We start from the raw sequence: 22,190 nt of genomic DNA, 5'->3' as shown, positions 1-22,190 counted from the left end.
GTACTTTGATTAATAATGGAAATATCACACTCGTTATTTATTTAAGCTACATATAAATCTGGGCCGATCTAGCTCTTTTAGCAATATTATGGCTCTTTATTTGATGTATACTTATGAGGAAATATTAGGTGTGAAATTCTGTACTTGGTACTGGGGAGGTTACTGACTACTGGGAGAGAATTAAATAAATAAGCAAGCAAATGAAAATATAAATAAAGAATGGGAATCATGCTATGAAGGGCACTATAAGCAATGGACATTTGAGATACGAGGAAGCTCTCGGAGGAGCTTCCTTGCTGAATCTGCAGGCTGATAGGGAGGCAGCATGTGACATGTACCCAGAGGCATGGGGTTCCAGACAGAGAGAGCACAGGGAGCTACACAGTCAGCAAGTTCAAGGAATGGAGAGGAGGCCAGGTGGCAGAAGCACAGTGAGCACAAGGGAGAGTGGGAAGAACAGGTCAGAAGGCAGTGAAGACATAAAGCTCAAGCCAGCCAAGGCGAAGGCAGTTGAGAGGTATGACAGTTGAGAGGTAGGTCTACACTTCTAGGAAAAAAGCACTTCGAAATGAGCAGATTCACCCATAGCCAGAGTCAGGGCTGGGGGTTATGAGGATGACAGTGGTGTGTTCATTCCTTGAACTGCACAGGTTGCATGCAGGAACTTGGAAAAGCAAGGAAGCCTGCCCATCTATCTGAAAGCAAGCTCACAGCCTCACATTCTGCGTAAACATTTATGTCTTTATGCAGGTTTCCACATCCTCTGGCATTCAAGAAACCTCCATCCATAGCATCATATCACTTAGCTTTCCCAATTCTTGGTATTTTCCCCAAAGATCTAAAGTCAGCATAGCAATAAAGCCACCTCAATACTTACTGCAGCACAATTCACAATAGCTAAATTATGGAATCAACCCAGGTGCCCACCAATAGATGAATGAATGCATTGAACTGGGAGTCAGCAAAGGAAACAATCAAGAGAGAGCCTACAGAATGAGGGAAAAATCTTTGCCACCTACCCCTCAGATAAAGCATTAATCTCCAGGATATAAAGAACTCAAAAAACTTAACACCAAAACAGTTAATAACCCAATCAATAAATGGGCAAAGGAACTGAACAGAGACACTTCACAAAAGATGAAATATGATCACTCAATAAATATATAAAAAAATGTTCAACATCTCTAGTAATTAGAGAAATGAAATCAAAACTACTCTAAGATTTCATCTCACTCCAGTCAGAATGGCAATTATAAGGAATACAAGTAATAAAAAATATCAGTGAGGATGTGGGGAAAAGGTACACTCATATGTTGCTGGTAGGACTGCAAATTGGTGCCCAAAGGACTTAAAGTCAGCATACTACAATGATTTGGCCACATCAATATTTATAGCAATTCAGTTCACTATAGCTAAGCTATGGAAGTAACCTAAGGGCCTTCAACAGATAAATGGATAAAGAAAATGTGGTATATATATACAGTGGAATATTACTCAGCTATAAAGAAGAATAAAATTATGGCATGTACCAGTAAATGGATGGAGTTGGAGAATATCATGCTAAGTGAAATAAGCCAATCTCAAAAACCCAAAGTCCAAATGTTCTCTCTGACATGCAGATACTAACACACAATAATGGGGAGGGGGAGAACAGAAGTTCATTGGATTAGACAAACGAGAATGAAGGGATGGGTCAGGGGTTGGGAATAGGAAAAAGAGTAGAATGAATCAGACATAACTTTCCTATTTCATATATGAATACACAACCAGTGTAACTCCACATTACGCTCAATCACAAAAATGGGATCCTAATTAGAATAAATTATACTCCATGTATATATAATACATCAAAATACACTCTACTGTTATATATATCTAAAAAGAATTAAAGAAAACATTGCCAACAAAAAAAATGCTGATGTATATACATAATGGAGTTCAACTCAACCATAAAGAAGAATGAAACTATGGCATTTGCCAGCAAAGAGATGGAAATGGAGAATATCATGTTAAGTGAAATAAGCCAAACTCAGAAACTCAAAGGTCAAATGTTTTCTCTTATACGTGGAAGCCAGAGTAAAATAAAGGAACGGGGAGGGAAAGATAGGCCATCATAAAGATAAAGGGAAGAGGGCTGGGGTCATGGCTCAATGGTAGAGTGCATGCCTACCACGGGCAAGGTGCTGGGTTCGATCCTCAGTACCACATATAAATAAATAAATTTATTTTTTTAAAAAGAATAACTTCTAAAAAAAAGATAAAGGGAAGATCAGTAATGTAGAAGAGGAGATTGAAAGGCAGAGTGAAGGGATGGGTAAAAGAAGATAAGACAGAATGAATGCTTAAAAAATCATGTTATGTGCATATAGAAATACACTGCAGGGAACCTCACCTTTATGCATAAGTAAAAAGAACCAATCAAATATAAATAAATAGATCAGTGAAAACTCTAGGAGAGTAGAGGAAGGAGAATGGTAAAGGGGAGAGAAGACGAAAGGAAAAGGGAGAACATCATGAACTGAAATCAAATTCTGTGCATGTATGAGTTTGTCAGGATAAACCCAACTACTATTATAACTTTAAAGCACTAATTAAAAAAAAAAAAAAAAGGAGGAGGAGGAGGAAAGAAATCTCCATCCTTAAATTGTCTGCTGGGTCTTAACTCTACCATCATACACGCTATGTTTACGGAGATCCACATCAGAAGCAAATCTTCATAAAAGGACTTCAGACCCTAAAGACTAAGCTAATTTCTTAGAGATTCTAGGAAGTTACAGGGGTTAACTTCCTGTGAAGCCACTTACACCTACCCCAGGCCACAGGTCCTCTTCCAGTTCCACGTCCCCTCCCCTCCACCTACTTTCCCTCCCTCTGTCCTGGCTCCTTCCTCCTCTGTAGAGGACTCTAGAAACCAGACCCTGAGTTCATGGAGGGCTCTGTATGGTGCAGGGAGGGGTCAAACAGTCAGGTGTCCCTATATATGAACAGGTATGCTTCATATATATCTATATATATGAAGCATACCTGTTTGTAGGGCATGATGTAACATGTGGGGCATGTTGCATCAGAAAAGAGGAAACCTAACTTGCTAACTTGCTACCTGCTTCCCGGTCCTGGGGCCACGTGTGGCTAAGATGGCGCCTGGCAATCAGCCAGGAGGCGGTGCTGTGGGTGGTGACGAAAAATCAGATGACATTTAGGATAGGCTCAGAACCCTTCCGGGGGCACCCCCCTCCCATTATGGCCTGTAGGATGGATGTAAATGAACTCTCCCCACCCTGCTGACCTTTATCCTGATTGGATCCTGTACATTACATTAGCTGTGTGGGTTTTCTCAATAAGGGAGATCCTGCTTTGACTGATCTCCTTGGCCCTTCTGATAGTCCTACGGTGAGGGAGGGCGAGGGAGGGCTGGGTGCCGGAGGCCAGTCGACCTTTGCCTTTCTTGGCTAGTCCTGGTCTCGGGCGTGCTTTCCCCATCTCTCCCGCAGGTCAGGAGGAAACAGAGGGCTAAAAACCCCCACATCTGTTCTGTGTGTACAGTAAGGGACACCTGATAATTCTGGACCACAAGATTTTAGCTGGACCATTCTTACACCAAGCCCCTAAAAGCCTTGTGATGGGAAACCCTCTTGATGCACCCTATCCACTGTTCTCCAGACTCCAGACAGATTGACAATAACATCAAAAATAAATCTCTGGGGCTGGGGTTGTGGCTCAGTGGTGGAGCGCTAGCTAGCATGTGCCAGGTGCTGGGTTTGATCCTCAGCACCACATAAAAATAAACAAATAAAACAAAGGTATTGTGTCCAACCACAACTAAAAATAAATAAATAAATCTCCATTCATAATGGTTATGCTTCTGGTTCCCAGTTGTTCCTTCAGGCACGTAAGGTCCTCTTAGGGAGACTGTACACGGGGACAAGGTGACTGACTCCAAGCATCCAGATGGCAACCTGGACTCTGACTTCAATAAACCACAGGTGTGACTCTGTCAGCAGTAGAAAGCACAGATATTTTCATATCACATCACATTTGTCACAGCCATCTGATAAGGTCATTATAATTTATTATTCCTTTGAATGTCAATTATCAGACAGAGAAGTTGCATTTTCTCATACTGATGATCCAGAATCTACACTGCTTTTCAGAATTCCCTAGTAATAACTATTTGAGATCAATACATGAGCATATTAGTCTATATTTTCATGGTCTTATTCAGCTAAGCATAAAAGCATTCACACTGATATACAATTAAAACGTAAAATTTACATATTAAATTGAGACATATAAAGCTTCCACTTTCCCCAGCTCCTTCCACTGAAAGGGTCTAAAAGCAACATTATTAGCAATGAGCTTACCTACCCCAGAGCTTGGCTTCTAAATTCAACCAGACCTAAAATGAACTAGAATTTCTTTAAGAATAAACTGATCCCAGTACCACAGCAAGAAATGTTTAAAATGATCCAAAAAATAAGGAGTACTCCAAAAATAACACAGATATTCCAAAAGACATGGAGCCAACCTGAAAGGGCTCCTCCCTCAGCCAAATATGGGATATTCTAAATATCATCATCTCTAGCAAATCAATATAATAATGTATGAGCCTATAAGGATAAGAAACTAAGAATGCAAGAAAAATGGAAGGATGAATAAGGAGGGAAAGCTTTTCCTTACAGTAGAATACTAACTTGTGAGTAAGAAATAATCCAAATGGAGAAAAAGCACTATTTTTTTTCCCCATACAAGGGTGATACTAAGACCACGGGCTGGAAGTTTGAAGCACAGAAAAATCTCATAGTCTCAAAGTATCTCCTTTCTCTACAGATCTCATATTCATTACAAATATAAAAACATTAACATTAAAGCAGAGAAATCTGGCAGATGTCACTTTAACCAACTGGACAAAGTTAACATCTGCAACAGGGGGAGGAACTGGCATCATGGGCTTCTGAATGTGATGCACTGAGGAGGATACAAAACCACCAGGGTCATATCCCTGTAATAAATGCACATCTGAACCTAATCATAGAGAAGTGTAAGACACTAGACTGAAGGGCGTTCTATAAACCACTCCTCAAAGACAGGGATGAGATGGAAATTAATGCTGAAGAAATTTCCCAGATACGCGACTAAAGAGACAAGATCAAAACATGCAATGCTTAATCCTACTCTAGTTCTTGGATCATATTGTTATTTTTTTAATACCTTTATTTTGTTTGTTTATTTATTTATTTATTTATATTAATGTGGTGCTGGGGGTCAAACCCAGTGCCTCATGCATGCTAAGCAAACATTCTATCACTGAGCCATAACCCCAGCCCTGGATCATATTCTTTTTTTTTTTTTAATATTTAATTTTTAGTTGTAGGTAGACACACAATATCTTTATTTCATTTTTATGTGGTGCTTAGGATTGAACCCAGTGCCTCATGTGTGCTAGGCAAGTGCGCTACCACTGCATAGTACTGGCACCAAAACAGGCCAGTAAACCAATGGTACAGATTACAGGACTCAGAGACTAACCCACAAAATTACAATTATCTTATATTAAACAAAGGTGCCCAAAACATGCACTGGAGAAAAGATAGCACCTTCAACAAATGGTGCTGGGAAAACTGGAAATCCATATGCAACAAAATGAAATTGAACCCCTATCTTTCACCATGCACAAAACTTAACTGAAAATGGATCAAGGACCTAGGAATTAAACCAGAGACTCTGCATCTAATAGAAGAAAAAGTAGGCCCTAATCTTCATCATGTGGGATTAAGCCCAACTTCCTTAATAAGACTCCTACTGCACAAGAATTAAAAATAAGAATCAATAAATGGGATGGATTCAAACTAAAAAGTTTTTTCTCAGCAAAAGAAACAATCTGTGAGATAAATAGAGAGTCTACATCCTGGGAGCAAATTTTTACCCCTCACACATCAGATAGAGCACTAATCTCTAGGGTATATAAAGAACTCAAGAAGCTAAGCACCAAAAAAACAAATAACCCAATCAATAAATGGGCCAAGTACCAGAACAGACACTTCTCAGAAGAGGATATAAAATCAACCAACAAATATATGAAAAAATGCTCACCTCTAGCAATCAGAGAAATGCAAATCAAAACTATTCTAAGATATCATCTCACTCCAGTCAGAATAGCAGCTATTATGAAGACAAACAACAACAACTGTTGGTGAGGATGTAGGGAAAAAGGTACACTCATACATTGCTGGTGGGATTGCAAATTTGGTGCAGCCAATTTGGAAAGCAGTATTCCTTGGAAATCTGGGAATGGAACCACCATTTGACCCAGCTATTCCTCTTCTCAGACTATACCCAAAGGACTTAAAAAAGAATACTACAGGGACACAGCCACATCAATGTTTACAGCACCACAATTCACAATAGCTAAACTGTGGGGTCAATCTAGATGGCCTTCAGTGGATGAATGCATAAAAAAATTGTGGCATTTATACACGATGGAATATTACTCAACATTAAAAAAGAACAAAATAATGGCATTTGCAGGTAAATGGATGGCATTGGAGAAGTCAGCCAATCCCCAAAAAACAAATGCCGAATGTTTTCCCTGATATAAGGGGGGTGATTCACAGTGAGGTAGGGAGGGAGAGTATGGGAGGATTAGATTAATTCTAGATCGGAAGAGGCATGGGAGGGAAAGGAAGGGGGAAGGGGATTAGCAAGGATGGTGGAATGTGATGGTCATCATTATACAAAGTACATGCATGAAGACTTGAATTGGGTGTCAACATACCTTATATACAAACAGAGATAAGAAAAATTGTAGTATATATGTGTATTGAGAATTGTAATGCAAAAAAAAAAGTACATGTATAATGGCATAAATTGACATGAACATACTTTATATACAGAGATATGAAAAATTGTGCTCTATATATGTAATAAGGATTGTAATGCATTCCACTGTTGTCATGTATTTTTAAAAAATAATAAAATCAATTAAAAAAATGGTCATATGAGGGCTGGGGCTGTGGCTCATTGATAGAGCACTCGTCTCTCATGTGTAAGGTCCAGGGTTCGATCCTCAGTACCACATAAATAAAAGTATTGTGTCACCTACAACTAAAAAAATAATTTTAAAAAAAGTCATGAATTACTTTTTCAGACATCAGTCTGCTAGTGAAAAATCTTTAAAATGAGCCAAATGAGATGGGTAGGGGAAGGGGTTAGAAAAGGGGCTGAAGCTATGACTTTTGGGTAAAGTGGCACAGTGGCATTAAAGCACTTTCTCTCTTTTCACTTGGAAAATGTTAGGAAATGTAAAAACAGAACCTTATAAAAGGTAGAGGAATACTAACCACCCAGTAACCAGGTGAGGAATCAGGGAATGGCATGGGAATGTAGCAGAGGGGCTGCAGCAGAGCACAGCAGAGCACCCAAGTCCCCATCATGACCCTGTCTATAAATAGCCTGGACATGGCCATGCCCAAACTATCAAGTGTTAAACAGGGCCTGCCAAAATTTTCCCTGGCTTCCAGATGAAAAGGAGAGCCTGCGAATAAAAAGGGAAACATAGATTTAGGTAAGAAACTACTGAGAATAACAGGCCCATTCTTGAGCACAAATAACAAAAGAAAAAAATGTATAAATCTAACTTCTTCAAAATTTAAAATGTTGAGCTGGTTATGGTGGCACCTGCCTACAGTTCCAGCTACTCAGGAGAATGAGACAGGAGAATTGCAAGTTCAAGGCCAGACTGGGCAACTTAGTGAGACCCTGACTTAAAAAAACAAAAACAAACAAACAACTTGTACGAGAATGTTGATATTGGGAAATAATAAAAAATACACATTTGGTCTCTGCCCTGGTTCCTGAGAGACAGCTCCTAAAACTCTTGGAATCTCCAGAGTGAGAAGAGTACCTTTGTATGCTAATGAGATGACTGGTGGCTAGGGTCCCCATATAGCTTCAGGAAGGGGCTAGTAACCAAAAAGACCAAGGTAGCATTAGAGGGTTGGGAGTTTCAGCAGCCAAACCCAAACCTTTGGGAGAGAGAGGGGCTTAAAGATTGGGCCCATCACCTGCAGCCAATCATGTTGTCAATTGTGCCAATATAATGAGCCTCCATAAAACCCCAAAAGGACAGGGTTCAGAACATGTGGTGCTTCCTGAGGGGTGTGCAGAAGGCATGGATACTCTGTGCTCCTTCCCACCCCGTGCCCTTGGCATCCCTTCCATCTGACTATTCTCTCGTGTCCTTTATAATAAATTGGTGAGTATAAGTGTTTGTGTTCTATAACCATCCTAGCAAATTAATCAGACCTGAAGGAAGAGTTCATGGGAACCCAATGTCTAAAGAGTCAATCAGAAGTGCAGGTAACAACCTGCAGCTTGTGGTTGGCATCTGAGGTAAGGGCAGTCGCAGGGCAGAGCTCTCAACCTATGGGTTTATGCTATCTCCAGGTAGACAGTATCAAAACTGAGTTGAATTAGAGGACACCCAACAGAGTGGTGTGTAGGCAAAAGGTCACACATGAGGTGATTCCATTACATGAAATACAATAGGCAGATCACAGATGGAAGAGATCAGTGGTTACAGAGTGAGGAGGAAGGGAGTGGAGAGTGAATGTTGATGGGTACTGGTCTTCTTCCTCAGATGATTATAACATGCTGGATTAAATTATGATGACTGCACAACTCCATGAGTATAGTAAAATCCAATGAATTGTGTATTTTAAAAGGATTGTATGGATGGGCATGGTGTAGTACACCTATAATCCCACTAACATGGGAGGCTGAGGCAGGAGGATTGCAAATTTAAGGTAACCTCAGAAATGTAAGAAAACCCTAAGCAATCTAGCACAAGCCTGTCCCAAAATAAAAATAAAAACAGGCTGGGGATATAGCTCAATGGGTTCAATTCCCAGAACCAAAGAAATAAAAATACCTGTGGGTTCAATTCACAGAACCAAATAAATAAACAAATAGGTAATTTATGGTATGTGAATTATATCTCAATAAAACTGTTATTTAAAAAAAAAAAACTGGTTCAGGGCTGGGGGATATAGGCTCAGTTGGTAGAGTGCTTGCCTCATATGTACAAGGTCCTGGGTTAAATCCCCAGCACCATAAAAAACAAACAAACAAAAAAACACTAGTTCAAGAGGAAATATCATCATGGATTTAAGGCCTTTTAAGAAAAAGATCATTGCTTTGCCCTGTTACTTGGCTGTCTGAGGCCCCAGTCTACCTGCTTTACCCTCATGTACAACCATGCAAGATGTCCTTCTAGTGATGGATTCTGTACTCTACCTTCCACTAAGAAGAACCAGATCTCCTTGAAAAAGTAGCCCATACATGTTACAGGGTAGGGAGGAGCGAGAGCCAGAGACAGCTTACTGTCAGAAAACAAAGGTACTTTCACAGGCACCTCATGAATGGAATTAAAAGGTTAAGGAGATCAGCCCCAAGGAAGGGCTGTCATGACCAGGCAATGGCATCTTGAGCATAAAAAATAACACTGGTTAGAATTCACTGGAGTGATTCTAGACCTGGCCCCAAAGGGGAAATTATACAAAGTATACTAGACTACATATTGATGCGTCCCTAATTTTTCATAAAAGGGAAAATGAGAAAAAGATAAAGTCATTCCACTGAAAGAATATAGAATACTATGATTTGTTTTACTGATAAAGCAAATTGGCCTCTTTGAGTAGATTACATCGTTATTAGAGTAATAGCGATGGCTATTTATTTTTCTCCTAGAGATGTAAGATTTTATTTAAAAAATACTGAGATGAGAGCACAAGAAGACTGGGATTCAGCGACAGCCTCAGATGGGCCTGAAGTAGGAGGTTGTTTAGGACGCCACATCCAGGACACCCTCCTTGGACATATAAGGAAGACGACCGTGGGATTGTGCTGGGAGGTTTCGTGCTGGTTGTGGATCTAGTGAACGGCCCACAGCTGAAACATTAGGAGCACAAGAAGCAGAGGGGGACAACATGAAAATCTGCATCAGGGTGACTTTTCCATCTCCAGGGGAGTTGGGTGCCCCTGGAAGTACTGTGAGAGCTCTGACCTGACTGACCTTCAGCGAAGCTCTGTTCTCCTCCCTGTGTCAGACTCTCCTTGGGTCTTCACATCCTTGCCGCTACAACTTTATGTCTTGTAATCGCCTCCTGGCATCCTCCTATCAATCTCAGCTCTATCCCTGGGAGCAGCCACACTGGCAGACAAGGGTCCACTATCATCAGCACAAAACATACAGAGCTTGAATTTAACACATAATGGGAAACCACTAGAGGACTTACACGGGGGCACGACATAATCTGTTTTATTTTTTTCTGGTGCTAGAGATCAAACCCAGGGTCTGACCTATGCTGTACAAGTGCTCTATCCCTGAGCCGCACCACCTGTCTTAACTAATGTTTTTTAAAAAGATCTCTCTTTAAAAGCTCAGTGCACCTGTGGTCTCAAGTTACTCAGGAGGCTGAGGCAGAAGATCACTTGAGCCTAGGAGTTTGAAACCAGCCTAGGCAACAGAGCAAGACCCTGTCTCAAAAAAAAAAAAAAAAAAAAAAAAAATCCCTTTGATTGTAGGGAGGAAAAAGAACTGAAGAGACAGGTAAGGAGCTTGCTACATGCTCTAGTCAAGAGGTATGCAGCTTAGGAGTAGAGCACTTGCCCAGCGTGTGTGAGGCACTGGGTTTGATCCTTACCATTACATTAAAAAATAAGAATAATAAATAAAGGCATTCTGTCAATCTACAACTACAAAAAAACATTACAAAAGAAAAAAAGGTATGAGTGCTATGAGTTGATACAGATGTGAAAAGAAAGCCTCCTGGACCCAGCAAGACAGCATTCTCAGCTTCTATTGGACCCTCTCACCACATGCATATAGGATGTTTGATAAAGTATAAAAAAATTATTTTAAACATTCTTTAGACAAGCTCTAAAGAAAAAAAGAAAGGATGGGGTAGAACTAAAGTCAACACAAGGCAAAGGAGGTGATCAAGGGAAAGGGCGGCTCTGGAGATGGGATCTGAACACACTGAGGTCTCATTCTGTCAGAGCTCGATTTGAGATTTCTGCACAAAGAAAGGCCCTGAATAGCTGCCTCCTCTCCAACAGGGGGTGTGGAAAAACTCTTCCCTCCTGCCCATGAAAGCAACAAGAAAGCCAGTTGTTGCTCAGGGATTTGGGTGGGGAAAATGTGTTCTGCAAAAAATCACAATCCTAAGACCATGATAAATCTGAATTTATACTACATCAGTGCCACAGAAGTTCCAAACTAAGAAATGAACATAAAGATCTAGTCCTAGTTGGGAATGGTGGTGCATGCCTGTTATCCCAGCAGCTCAGGAGGCTTAGGCAGAAGGATCATGAGTTCAAAGCCAGCCTCAGCAAAAGTGAGGTGCTAAGCAACTCAGTGAGACCCTGTCTCTAAATAAAATAAGGCTGGGGATGTGGCTCAGTGGCCAAGTGCCCCTGAGTTCAATCCCCAGTACAAAAAAATAAAAATAAATAAATAAAGATCTAGTTCTATAAAAGTGAAACTCCTGGGGCACCCAGGAGAACCAACACAAAACAGCTCTATAGGGACACATCTATAATGGTGCCTGGAAGTCCCACAGGAAACAAACACTTTGGTCAAAAGTAAACTCAGTCAAAAGGCTCAGCCCATGTAAAGAAACAATCCATCATAAGGGAGAGCTAATGCCAGCACAAACAGGAATGGATTCCCCCCAAAAGTGAAATTATACAAGCACCCCTTTTCCTTTTTTTCCCTCCAATACAGGGAAAAATGTGTTCTGCAAAAAATCTACACCCTCTACCACTGAGCTACATCCCTTTTTACATTTTATTTTGAGACAGGGTCTCATTAAGTTGCTCACGCTGGCCCTGAACTTGCAATCCCCCTGTTTCAGCTCCTGATTCACTGGGATTACAGGATTACAGTGCCACCAGGCCTGAAAACCTGTACCTCTCTTGCATGCTTCTGTAACTGTTTATTTACTTGACTCTCTGTTATCCCTGACATCTGGCCCAATGCATAGCACAAACCAGAAGTCAGTCTATTTATTCAGTAACTGGGCAAATGGCTGTTCTAAGGTTCTAAGAACTAGTCCTGGCACAATACGTTAGAAGGAGTAAGAACTAAAAATTATTTCCTGAATGAATAAATGAGCAAACCTTCTGAGCAGCCAGACTTTGGCTGCTTTCACTAAGGGCCAAGGATGTAAAATACTGGATACACTCATCTACTTCTGTTTGAGGTAAAGAAGCCAGCAACTGTCTGAGTTCTTCTTCAATGGAAGAATCCTGAAATAAAAGGAAAAGAAAATATAAACAAACTCAACAGCTGAGTATAAAGAAACCTCAAAGAATCGAAGTCAAAATACAAAAAAAAAAACAAAAAACACACAAATATATACATATATACTATATTATATATTAGCAGAGATAAATTAGTGCTTTTAGACTTGAAAACACTTACCCACCCAGGTAAACACTTAATTTTGAATTCTATACTTTCCTGTCTGCTACTGCATCTGAAAGACGTATTGCAAATTATTAACTCTCAACTTTCACCTCAGAGGCTTTCTGACATCTTGACTCAAAATAAATAAATAAATAAATAAACAAAATTTTTGAAAATTAAAAAAAAATTTAAATGATTATACCCTTTCTAACCAGTGATTGCTTTTTTTAAACTATTTATTTTAGTTATAGGTGGACACACAATATCTTTATTTCATTTTTATGTGGTGCTGAGGATTGAACCCAGTGCCTCATGCGTGCTAGGCGAGTGCTCTGCCACAACCCCAGCCCCAGTGATTGCTTTTTAAATCCAAAATTCTTTACTATCTCATTTTCCCTTTTAATTAATATCTTACATATTCACTTTTCTATTTTTTAAGAACTGACAGCTTACATAGAAGCTTCTAAGAGTTTCATTTAAACATACTTTAAGTCAGGAGTAGTGGCATGAACTTCTGGTCCCAGCTACTTGGGAAACTGAGGCATGAAGACCACTTAAGCCCACAAGTTCAAAAACAGACTGGGTAACAGTGAGACCAACCCAAACAAACATGTTTATCCATGTTCAAAACAGAGGCTCTCAACCCAGGACTCCCCCACCCCCAGGAAATACTTAGCAATGTCTGGAGACATTTTTAGTTGTTCCAACTTGGACGAGGGGGTGCTGTTGGTGTCTAAGGAATGGAGTCCAGAGATGCTGTTAAACCTTCTACAAGGTATACAGCCTGCTTCAAAATACAGCCTGGCCCAAAATATCAACAGTTAAATCTGAGAAAACCTGATCTACATATGGCAAACTCAGATCAAGGGACTGACTCATAGATATCAATATGAAGTCATTTAATGGTGTAGTGGCTCCCCATCTCCAAAGATAGAAAATTATCTTGAAAGAACAGCCCATCTGGAGGAATCAAATTTCATATGAAAACTAACATTCAGTTTGACATCCTAGTTTACTTGCTTGTGAAAATTAGCTAACAACTACTTTTTTAAAGTTTATTTTGCATCCACAGAGAAGATAATATGTTAAGGTGTTTTTCACTCTGGATTATATTATTTACTTACTTCTTTTAAAGATGGCAAAGGAGGCGGTGGGAGAAAAAAGCGAAGATCACTCTCTTTACTTCGTGCCAAACCAATAAGAGTCCTAGCATCACAGGCCTGAGCGATTATTCTATACTGATAATCTGTTGTAAAAGGAGATTTTTTTTGTAAACACCCAAAGTACCTATCATTGTCACAAGAACTAAATGAACAAACTACTTTAAAGCACCCATTTTTAAACTTTTCTACAGGTTTATAATAAAAAATTTCCCAAGTATTTTTTCTCATTTTCAATGCCTGATTACACAACATTTCCACAACAGATCTCACAATTCCCTTTAACATTTATCTGGGGACCAGGTCATGATTCAGCTAATTTTTTGGAAAAAATAAAGCTCAAACATAAAAATTGGTAAGTTAGAATCAGTATAGGTTCTTCTTTTTTAATAATTCCAGCATTCAAGAGCTGTTTTTAAGCCAGGACAGTAGTATACACTTATAATCCCAGCTACTCAGGAGGCAGAGGGAGGAGGATCACAAGTTTGAGGCCAACCTAGGCAGTTAAGGGGGATCCTGTTCCAAGATTTTAAAATAATAAAAATGGCTGAGAGTGTAGCTCAGTAGCAGAGCACTTGCCTAGCATACGTGAGGCCCTGGGTTCAATGCCCAGTATGACCAAAAAAAAAAAAAAAAAACTATTTGATCACTACATAAAACACAAGTTGCATTAAAGTCTTTGTCTGGTGGTGGGGGATGGTACTTTGGCATCAGTGATATCCATGAATATTTAGTTTGAGATTCCAGATGGTAGAACTCTGATTCAAACATACCCTCTTTATGTAGCAAAACAAAATTCCAGCCACTGAAGGGACATTCTTTTCAATAACAGCAGCTAATAAACTGGGCAAATACTTCAAGATCATGTACATTTGCAAAATATACATGCAAGGGATCCTCCCTGATTTTTCTGATGCAGTAAGACTGGAATGGAGCCCTGGAGGGCAGATTTTGAAAGAGACTTTTATTCTAAGTCTTCACTAACATTAAGTGAAATTAGTATATAGTATAATTATCTCTACCAACCAATCAATAAATTAACTTACATGAAAACAGAGATCTTATTCTAAGACTAAACTTTTCTTTGAGAACATCAGTTTTTTCTCCATTGTTCATTTTTCACTACTAATAAATTAAAGTTTAATCCACAGACTATAATCAGAGCAGATTTGATCTTTCATTCAAACACTTCTACTGTATAACTCGTGATTTTTAAATACAATATTTTAAACATTTCTTAAAAATTATACATACACAATTAGGTACATTTAGCTAATTATTAGTATTAGAACCAAGTAGATTATCAAAGTCAAAGTAAAGATAATAGTATGGTGTAGCAAATAATAAAATATATTTTATTAAATAGGAACCAAAAGAAAGTACAAGAGGTTGGAGCTGTAGCTCAGAGGCAGAGTGCTTGCCTAGCATGTCTGAGGCACTGGGTTCAATCGATTCTCAGCACCACACATACATACATACATACATACATACATACATACATACATACATAAATAAATAAGTTCATCCACAACTAAAAAATATATGTTACAAAAAAAAGTACAAGAAAGCATTAAGCAGTAACTATAAGAATCAGAATTTCTCTTGAGAAAATATGTAATCAAATAAAATTTTGTTCTGGTAAAAAGTTACATAAATACACACACACACACACACACACACACACCCTCAGTTTTGAGGTTGCTGTTACCAAACATATCTGGCTACCAGGCAGCAGGTTTCCTATTTTATTGATCACTGGAGCTTCTTCTCAAATTTTGAATACATTTTTTATATATATTAAGATTGCCTGAATTATTTTCCTTCCTTAATCTCATTCCCTTCTCTTCGATATGAGAAACCCAGAGCCAGCTAGTGTGTGCCGCAGTTCCACGGCCCTCTTACCATGCCAGTGGTGGGTCTCTGACATCTCCTGCACGGCCTCCAGTCGGGCGGTCCTCTCATCCGCTTTGCTCTTCTTCAAGAGCAGCCACATAGCACACTCATGATCTTCTATATCAACCGTGCTAAAAGTGTCTTTGCAAAGAGAAAAAGACACAAAAACAAGAAGGTGGATGGTTAAGATAACATTTTTATCCTTTCTTTTATTTCAGAAGGCAATTTATAAACATTTAAAATATACAACAGGAGAGTTAAATCCATATAGTGGTATTCCTATTGATTGCTATGTCTGCTCTCAGTGCTATCACTTTGGTGTATTTATTGTAACTGTTATGCATGTACTTTGGTTTTATAAACTATGGTGGCTTTCACTTCATAGTCATTTTTTTTTCTCCTTTCCCCCTTAAAAAAAAACTGTTTTAAAACAGATCGACTATTTAAAGACATGAAAGAATGAAGTGCTAACACCCATATGCCTATCACACGTAGATTAAGTAACTGCTATCTTGCCATGTTTGCTTCATCATCCTGCAGGTGTCTATAAACTATTAGGAAAGAAGCTGCAGACATAATGACATTTTACCCTTCAGTAGTTCAACCTACATCCCCTAAAAATTAGCCTGTATTCTTTTATACAACTGCAAAATGCATCATCCCAACCAGAACACTAACAATAATCTTCCAAAACCATCTAAAATCTAGTGTAACACCATATGCAAATTTTCCCCAAGTTTTTTTTAAAGATGTTTTTAAAATCAGGATTTGATACATTCTCTTTAGCCTCTTTTAATTCTAGACGGTTTTCCTGCCTATTCTTCATGATGACAAAGACTTAAAGAAATCAGGTCAGCTTTTTTTTATACATAACTTCACATTGTAGATTTGCCTGATTGTAAAATCTACATTTTTATGCAATAGTCTCATTATGAGAAAGCATGGGAGTGATTTTCTAACAAATTTAAAATTCTGTACTACTTGTCAAGAAAACAGGGTACATTTAAGGGCTGGGATTATAGCTCAGTGGTAGAGCGCTTGTCTAGCATATGTGAGGCACTGGGTTCGATTCTCAGCACCACATATAAATAAATAAAAATAAAGTTCTATCAACAACTAAAAAATAATAATGAAATTAACAAAAGAAAAAGAAAACAAGGTACATTTAATCTCAATTTATTTACAACTAATCACAATCTAGTCACAGAGAGGGAAGAAAACTGTCCAGGGCATCAAGCCTTAAAATTAAGTACAGCCCAATAGAGTTAGTTACTCAACTAATTTTCCACACCTATTAAAAACATTAGTAAAGAATTTTTTTAAAAACCTCAGGGTGGTTATGCAAATGACTTTAAGATGACTGATAAGGGTTCCAAGTTAAATGTTTATTACTTACCAGCAAATGGACTCTGTAATATCTTGGCTGATGCTGCTAATATTTTTCTTACTGCTTTGTGAAGTTCTTTTCTTGCCAGCCAGGCAATCCCTGAAATGATGGCAAACTTAAATCAACTAATTCCAAACTTTTTCACAAGGAAAACATAAAATAGCATCTCTGTCTTTTTATTACTATTATCAATTTTTAAAATTTCTTTTACTACTATCAATTTAACTAAAGTCATTATGGGAACACAAATTGTTCTCAAAGTCAGGGAAAAAAGTAAAAACAAAACAAGAACATTAGCCAAAGCTATCAAAACTCTTCAAGGCTAAAAATATTCAAGAAAATGTACCTTGTAAACAGACCACATGGAACTGAAATTTGAAGATATCTTTTTTTTTTCCCTTCAGTACCAGGAATTGAACTCAGGGGCACCTGACCACTGAACCACATCCCCAGCCCTATTTTGTATTTTATTTAGAGACAGGGTCTCACTGAGTTGCTTAGCACCTCGCCTTTGCTGAGGCTGCCTTTGAACTCGTGATCCTCCTGCTGGGATAACAAGCATGCACCACCACACCTGTCGAAATTTGGAGATATCTTAGAGATGAGATTAAGCCTCACTTTATAGATAAATCACAAGTCATAACAACTGTCTATGTAACTGAAATTATGAACATACCATAGAAGCATGCTGAAATCAGAAGGATAATGTGATAATAAACACCAACAAGCTAGCATGGTGATACATACGGCTCACAGTCAGGGGAGCAGTGGAGCCTGCTGTACTAGGGACCATAATGTGCTCACAGGCACAGGCTGGCTGACAACATAGGACTGGCAACTGTAAGTCAGTGTGGCTGACTCAGTGCATGAAAATGCACCCCTCTGCTCTAAAATGTCATGTTCACTAAGTTACCCAGAGGCTCACAAGTGACCTAAACATTGAGAAAGAGAATGTCCTAATTAGTAAGGGCAGTTGTTTTAGTCTCCATGACAGAACATAAGTGAGCTGGTGTTCATATTTATGAATCCATCTCAGGAGTAAAATCATTAAAGCAGAAATATCTCTGGGCCAAATGAGAAAATCGCATTTTAGTACCTGCCAAACTGAGTGCCAGCCTCTGAACCAAGGGCCCCAACTGAGGAGGGAACTGCAGGTTCAGACAGCTGGCTGTCCTCACTTCACTGAGTTCTAGAGGAACTACAAACTCGAATCAGGTATAAATCCAAAATTTGGTTTTCAATCCATGCTTTCAGAACTTAGTTCTGAGGATCTAGTGATTCTCAAAGTGAGCTGAATCTATCTTCTTAATACCGTGTTTTAAAGAAACTTGTTTTTAAATTCACTAACTAGTTCCACTTTTCACAGAGATGACTTTACAATAAACTTACCATGATTTTCTCTTTTGTCTAAAGGAACTGGGTGCAAATATATGTATGACTTCATTTTTTCTCTTTCTACCACTTGAGTATCTAATGTCAAAGACTTCTTCAGGGCCAGAACTTCGTATGTAAAAAATAAAGAACCTCTTAAGAAGAAACAAGAAATTCATCATAAATACAGAATCTAAATGTGAACAAGATTTTCACAAGGAAACATACATAATATCCAAATGATCTTTGCATACACACACATATACACATCTCAATTTAAATAACAAATAGCTTCATAAAATTTTCCAGTCAAGAAACATTACTAACAGCATCCCAGAAACCCACAATGTGTCCTTGTGTCCCCTCCCTAATCCTGACTCTTCTTTCACCTCTATTGGTTATTTTCTGATTTTTATTATAATAACGTCCCTGCTATTATTCAGTTTTACTACCTACATAGGCATCCTAAGACAACAGAGCTTAGCTTTGCCTGTGTTTGAACTTCATTTGAATGGAATCACACTAGATGTATTCTTTTTTTTTTTCTTTTTTTAACATTTTTTTAGTTGTAGATGAACACGATATCTTTGTTTTATTATTTTTTTAATGTGGTGCTGAGGATATATACACATACATACATACATACATACTCCTGTAGGGAACATATCAGAAGCAGAATTACATACTTCCTGACAGTACATAACACTGTTCAACTTTACTAGAAAATGTCAAACTAGTTTTCTAAAAGGATTAGGCAATTTATACTCCCATCACCAGAATATACACATTTCTCCTTTCCTAAAGGCTATATCTAAAGTTTATTTTTAAATGTAAGATAGAAAGTTATCTGTCATATATCCTGACATGAAAATTTTCTTCCTCATTAGATTGACCTCCGTAAATCTAGACACAAAGGCTCAGCAAATTCAGTTATCCTGTGCCTTCTGCTGACCTGGGTTTCTGTCCTAAAGCCAACAGATGAGACAAAGGCCAGACCCAGACACACCAGAGGAACACAGAGAAGGCTCTAAGGAACCCTCTGCTCCCTTGGGGATCCATCTGAGCAATTTTCCAGGGAAGATGATGTTCTTCATTAAAAGTTGGGCAATACATTTTCACTACAGTCCTGAAACAATTGCGATCTAGACAAAGAAACTGCATTGTAGAAAAGGGTATACATTTCTCCTCTGTGCAGAATGAGTCAAAGGGGAAAACCATCTAAATAACTTTTGCCTTACGTTACAATGTCAGGAAGTAAGGTATATGTTTGGATAAAATGCCAAATATCTCCTTTATAATTTTAGCATCTGAACTGATTTTACATTTATACTAGTGAAACAAAGTATTAGCAAACTCAGTAGAGTAGTATCAAACATACATTTAACATCTATACCCCTCCCTGAAAAAGGAAGATCGTAAAGTAACAAATGTTAGAAAGAGGGACACTCCAATCACTGGGCGGGCACCTCTCAAGGAGCGTGAGATGTCAGATGTCAGTTTTCTCAGACAGCCTCCATTTCCTTTCATTGGAGCTTTATTGTGATTTAGGTATTTTCAAAAATAATTTTAAGGTAACTTTCACCCTCTTCGCTCACTTTCAGTCCTGATATAAGACATGACTTTATGTGCATGAAGGCTGTGTGGGTCTCAGACTCTCCCCTCAGCAACAGGGAAAGGCAGGCAGTCCCCAGTGTACACTTTGGACCAAAGAGAAAACATCCCTCAAGGTAGAGAACCAGATCAAGACAACACTGAATTGTTGGAACCAATGACTAAATCCGTATCCTTTGACTACAGCATGTGACCTATAAATCACTTCCACTGAGATTTCAAATATTAATATAATGAGGTCAATTAATATTTTGCAGTTGAACTTACCCTAAAATAAGTGATCCAGTAAATTTTATTATATTTCCTTTAAAAAGAAAGGGAGAAAGTCAATAAGATGAATTCCACTCTTAAAAGTGTGACAGGAAATAGGCAATAGTCTTTATTTCATATATAATCAGATAAAGTTATTGATATTTTTCTATTAATACAATCAGTTGCTATTAACACATGACTTCCCAACCTCAGACACAAACAAACCAATCAATAAGAACTTCAAAAATATAATTACTATTTATAGCTTTTTATACTCACTCTCTCCTTCCTTGAGCTTTTGTTATGCCATTTCCAACAAAATCACTGGGGAACATAGACCCTGATCCACTAACCATACTGCCAGGACCAGATTCCTACTGAATATGACGCCCAGAAAGCTCACCTCCTTTCTGACTCCTTTTAGTTAACAACCAATTAAATAAAGGAACAGGGAGCATTATCCCTATCACTGGTAGGACTATGATGAAAAATTATGTTTGTCAAGTGCCAACACAAACTGGCATTTCTCAAAGTAATTATGTTTGGTGGTTAAGTATTATATGTAGGTAGCCTCATTTAAAAAATAGGTCAGAAAAAAAGTGTGTGTGTGTGTGTGTGTGTGTTTGCATGTTATAAATTTATTTATGCTTTTGGTGGAACTTGGAAAACAGCTTTTTAATATTAAAAAAATTCGATTGGCAGACACTGTTAGTTGCTTATTCAACATACATATACATCTAAAATTATTCAAATCCACAGACTACCTGGCAGCTGGCCATGCAACACAGCTGTAGCCAATCAGATATCAGATATTAGTGAAAGTCTATGAGGAGAATCCCTCCCCTACAAAAGACAAGCCTCACAAGATGGCTTTTGGCCTGCTGCCTTCTTGATGCCCAGGGATTCAGCAACCATCCTGTGACTATGAGAACAACACAAATAGTGGAGCAGGAAGACAGGAAGATTGCTAAGTTTCAACTCCTGCCCCAAACTGTGTCTTGACTTCCTGATTTGTATGGAAAATAGAAATTTAATTTAAGCCACTGTGATCAAGTTTCTGTTGTATACATTGTGCACAACCTTAACTGGTGTATTACAGTTTTCACCCTAGGATGGCCTCATGGACTTTCCCTTCCTGCCCTCACACTGGGGACCCCAGGAACACCCCTATATTGCTACTCCCACTGCTTACTAGAATTTCTCTTTTTCATTGGACCCTTTAAACAAAATACAGCCTCATGAGCCTTTTCTTCCTACCCTAAAGTTCACTGTTATGGGCCAGGCTAATGGACAATGACCAAACAGGCTCCATTTTACCCTGAGACTCCATTATGAGAAATGCTTCTCCAAAGGGAAAGTCCCACCTCTGTACCCATTAATAATTGTCTAACATAGTACACTTGGCAACACAAAATAGCAATTTTTATACAATGTATAATTGTTCTCTTTGGTTTCCATTTTTCTTGGGTAATGTACCTTGTCAGAGATTGATTATCTAATAGACGTCAGTAACCATTCTCTAACTTGTACTAAACTAGGGTCATTTTGACCCACTTCCCTTCTGTTTGCTTGCTGCTATACCAACCTGGAGAGTCCCGTGGAAAAAACTAATGTACCCACTGCATTGTCTCACTAACTGCCCAATTCGGCTTCTGTACCTGCTTGCTTGCAGCTACGTCAACCCGGACGTGGGTTTTGCAGTTTTTTGCCTTTAAATATCCTAAAATGCTCAGGCTGAGGGCTGTTCCTTGCAACGACAGTTATGGGCCCTGTAGGGAGGAGTCGCCGGCTGGCTGGCTAAATAAAGACCCTTCAATTTGGACAAAACTGGGACTTGGTGTTTTCTGAGCGACCTGCCTCACAATATTTACCACTCTCGGAGTTTGTTCTGCTAGAAATGAAGAGAAAAGAAAAGCTCTCTTCCCTTTTCCTTTCTTCTCTATATCCACTTGTCATTTTATATTTAAAATACAGAATCAGTCAGGTATGGTGACATATGCCTGTAATCCCAGCGATTCAGGAGGCTGAGGCAGGAGGATCACAAGTTCAA

The 22,190-nt window shown here is 38.7% G+C and overlaps 1 protein-coding gene across 2 annotated transcripts in view; it reads right to left on the bottom strand.

Annotated features, from left to right (window-relative positions):
• The window catches only part of Serac1 (serine active site containing 1), a 63,084-nt gene that overhangs the window by 27,371 nt on the left and 13,523 nt on the right, over positions 1–22,190 (bottom strand). For both annotated transcript variants that reach the window (XM_027939480.2, XM_071612879.1), the window contains exons 3-8: positions 20,156–20,192; positions 18,296–18,432; positions 16,916–17,005; positions 15,529–15,660; positions 13,591–13,712; positions 12,178–12,306 (exon numbers count right to left, since the gene is read on the bottom strand). In XM_027939480.2, the coding sequence (XP_027795281.1) occupies positions 12,178–12,306; positions 13,591–13,712; positions 15,529–15,660; positions 16,916–17,005; positions 18,296–18,432; positions 20,156–20,192 (647 nt within the window). The remainder of the gene's footprint in view (positions 1–12,177; positions 12,307–13,590; positions 13,713–15,528; positions 15,661–16,915; positions 17,006–18,295; positions 18,433–20,155; positions 20,193–22,190) is intronic.

The sequence above is a fragment of the Marmota flaviventris genome, chromosome 6 (assembly GCF_047511675.1).
Source record: "Marmota flaviventris isolate mMarFla1 chromosome 6, mMarFla1.hap1, whole genome shotgun sequence".
Lineage (NCBI taxonomy): Eukaryota > Metazoa > Chordata > Mammalia > Rodentia > Sciuridae > Marmota > Marmota flaviventris.
This window is presented reverse-complemented; position numbering and strand designations above follow the sequence as displayed.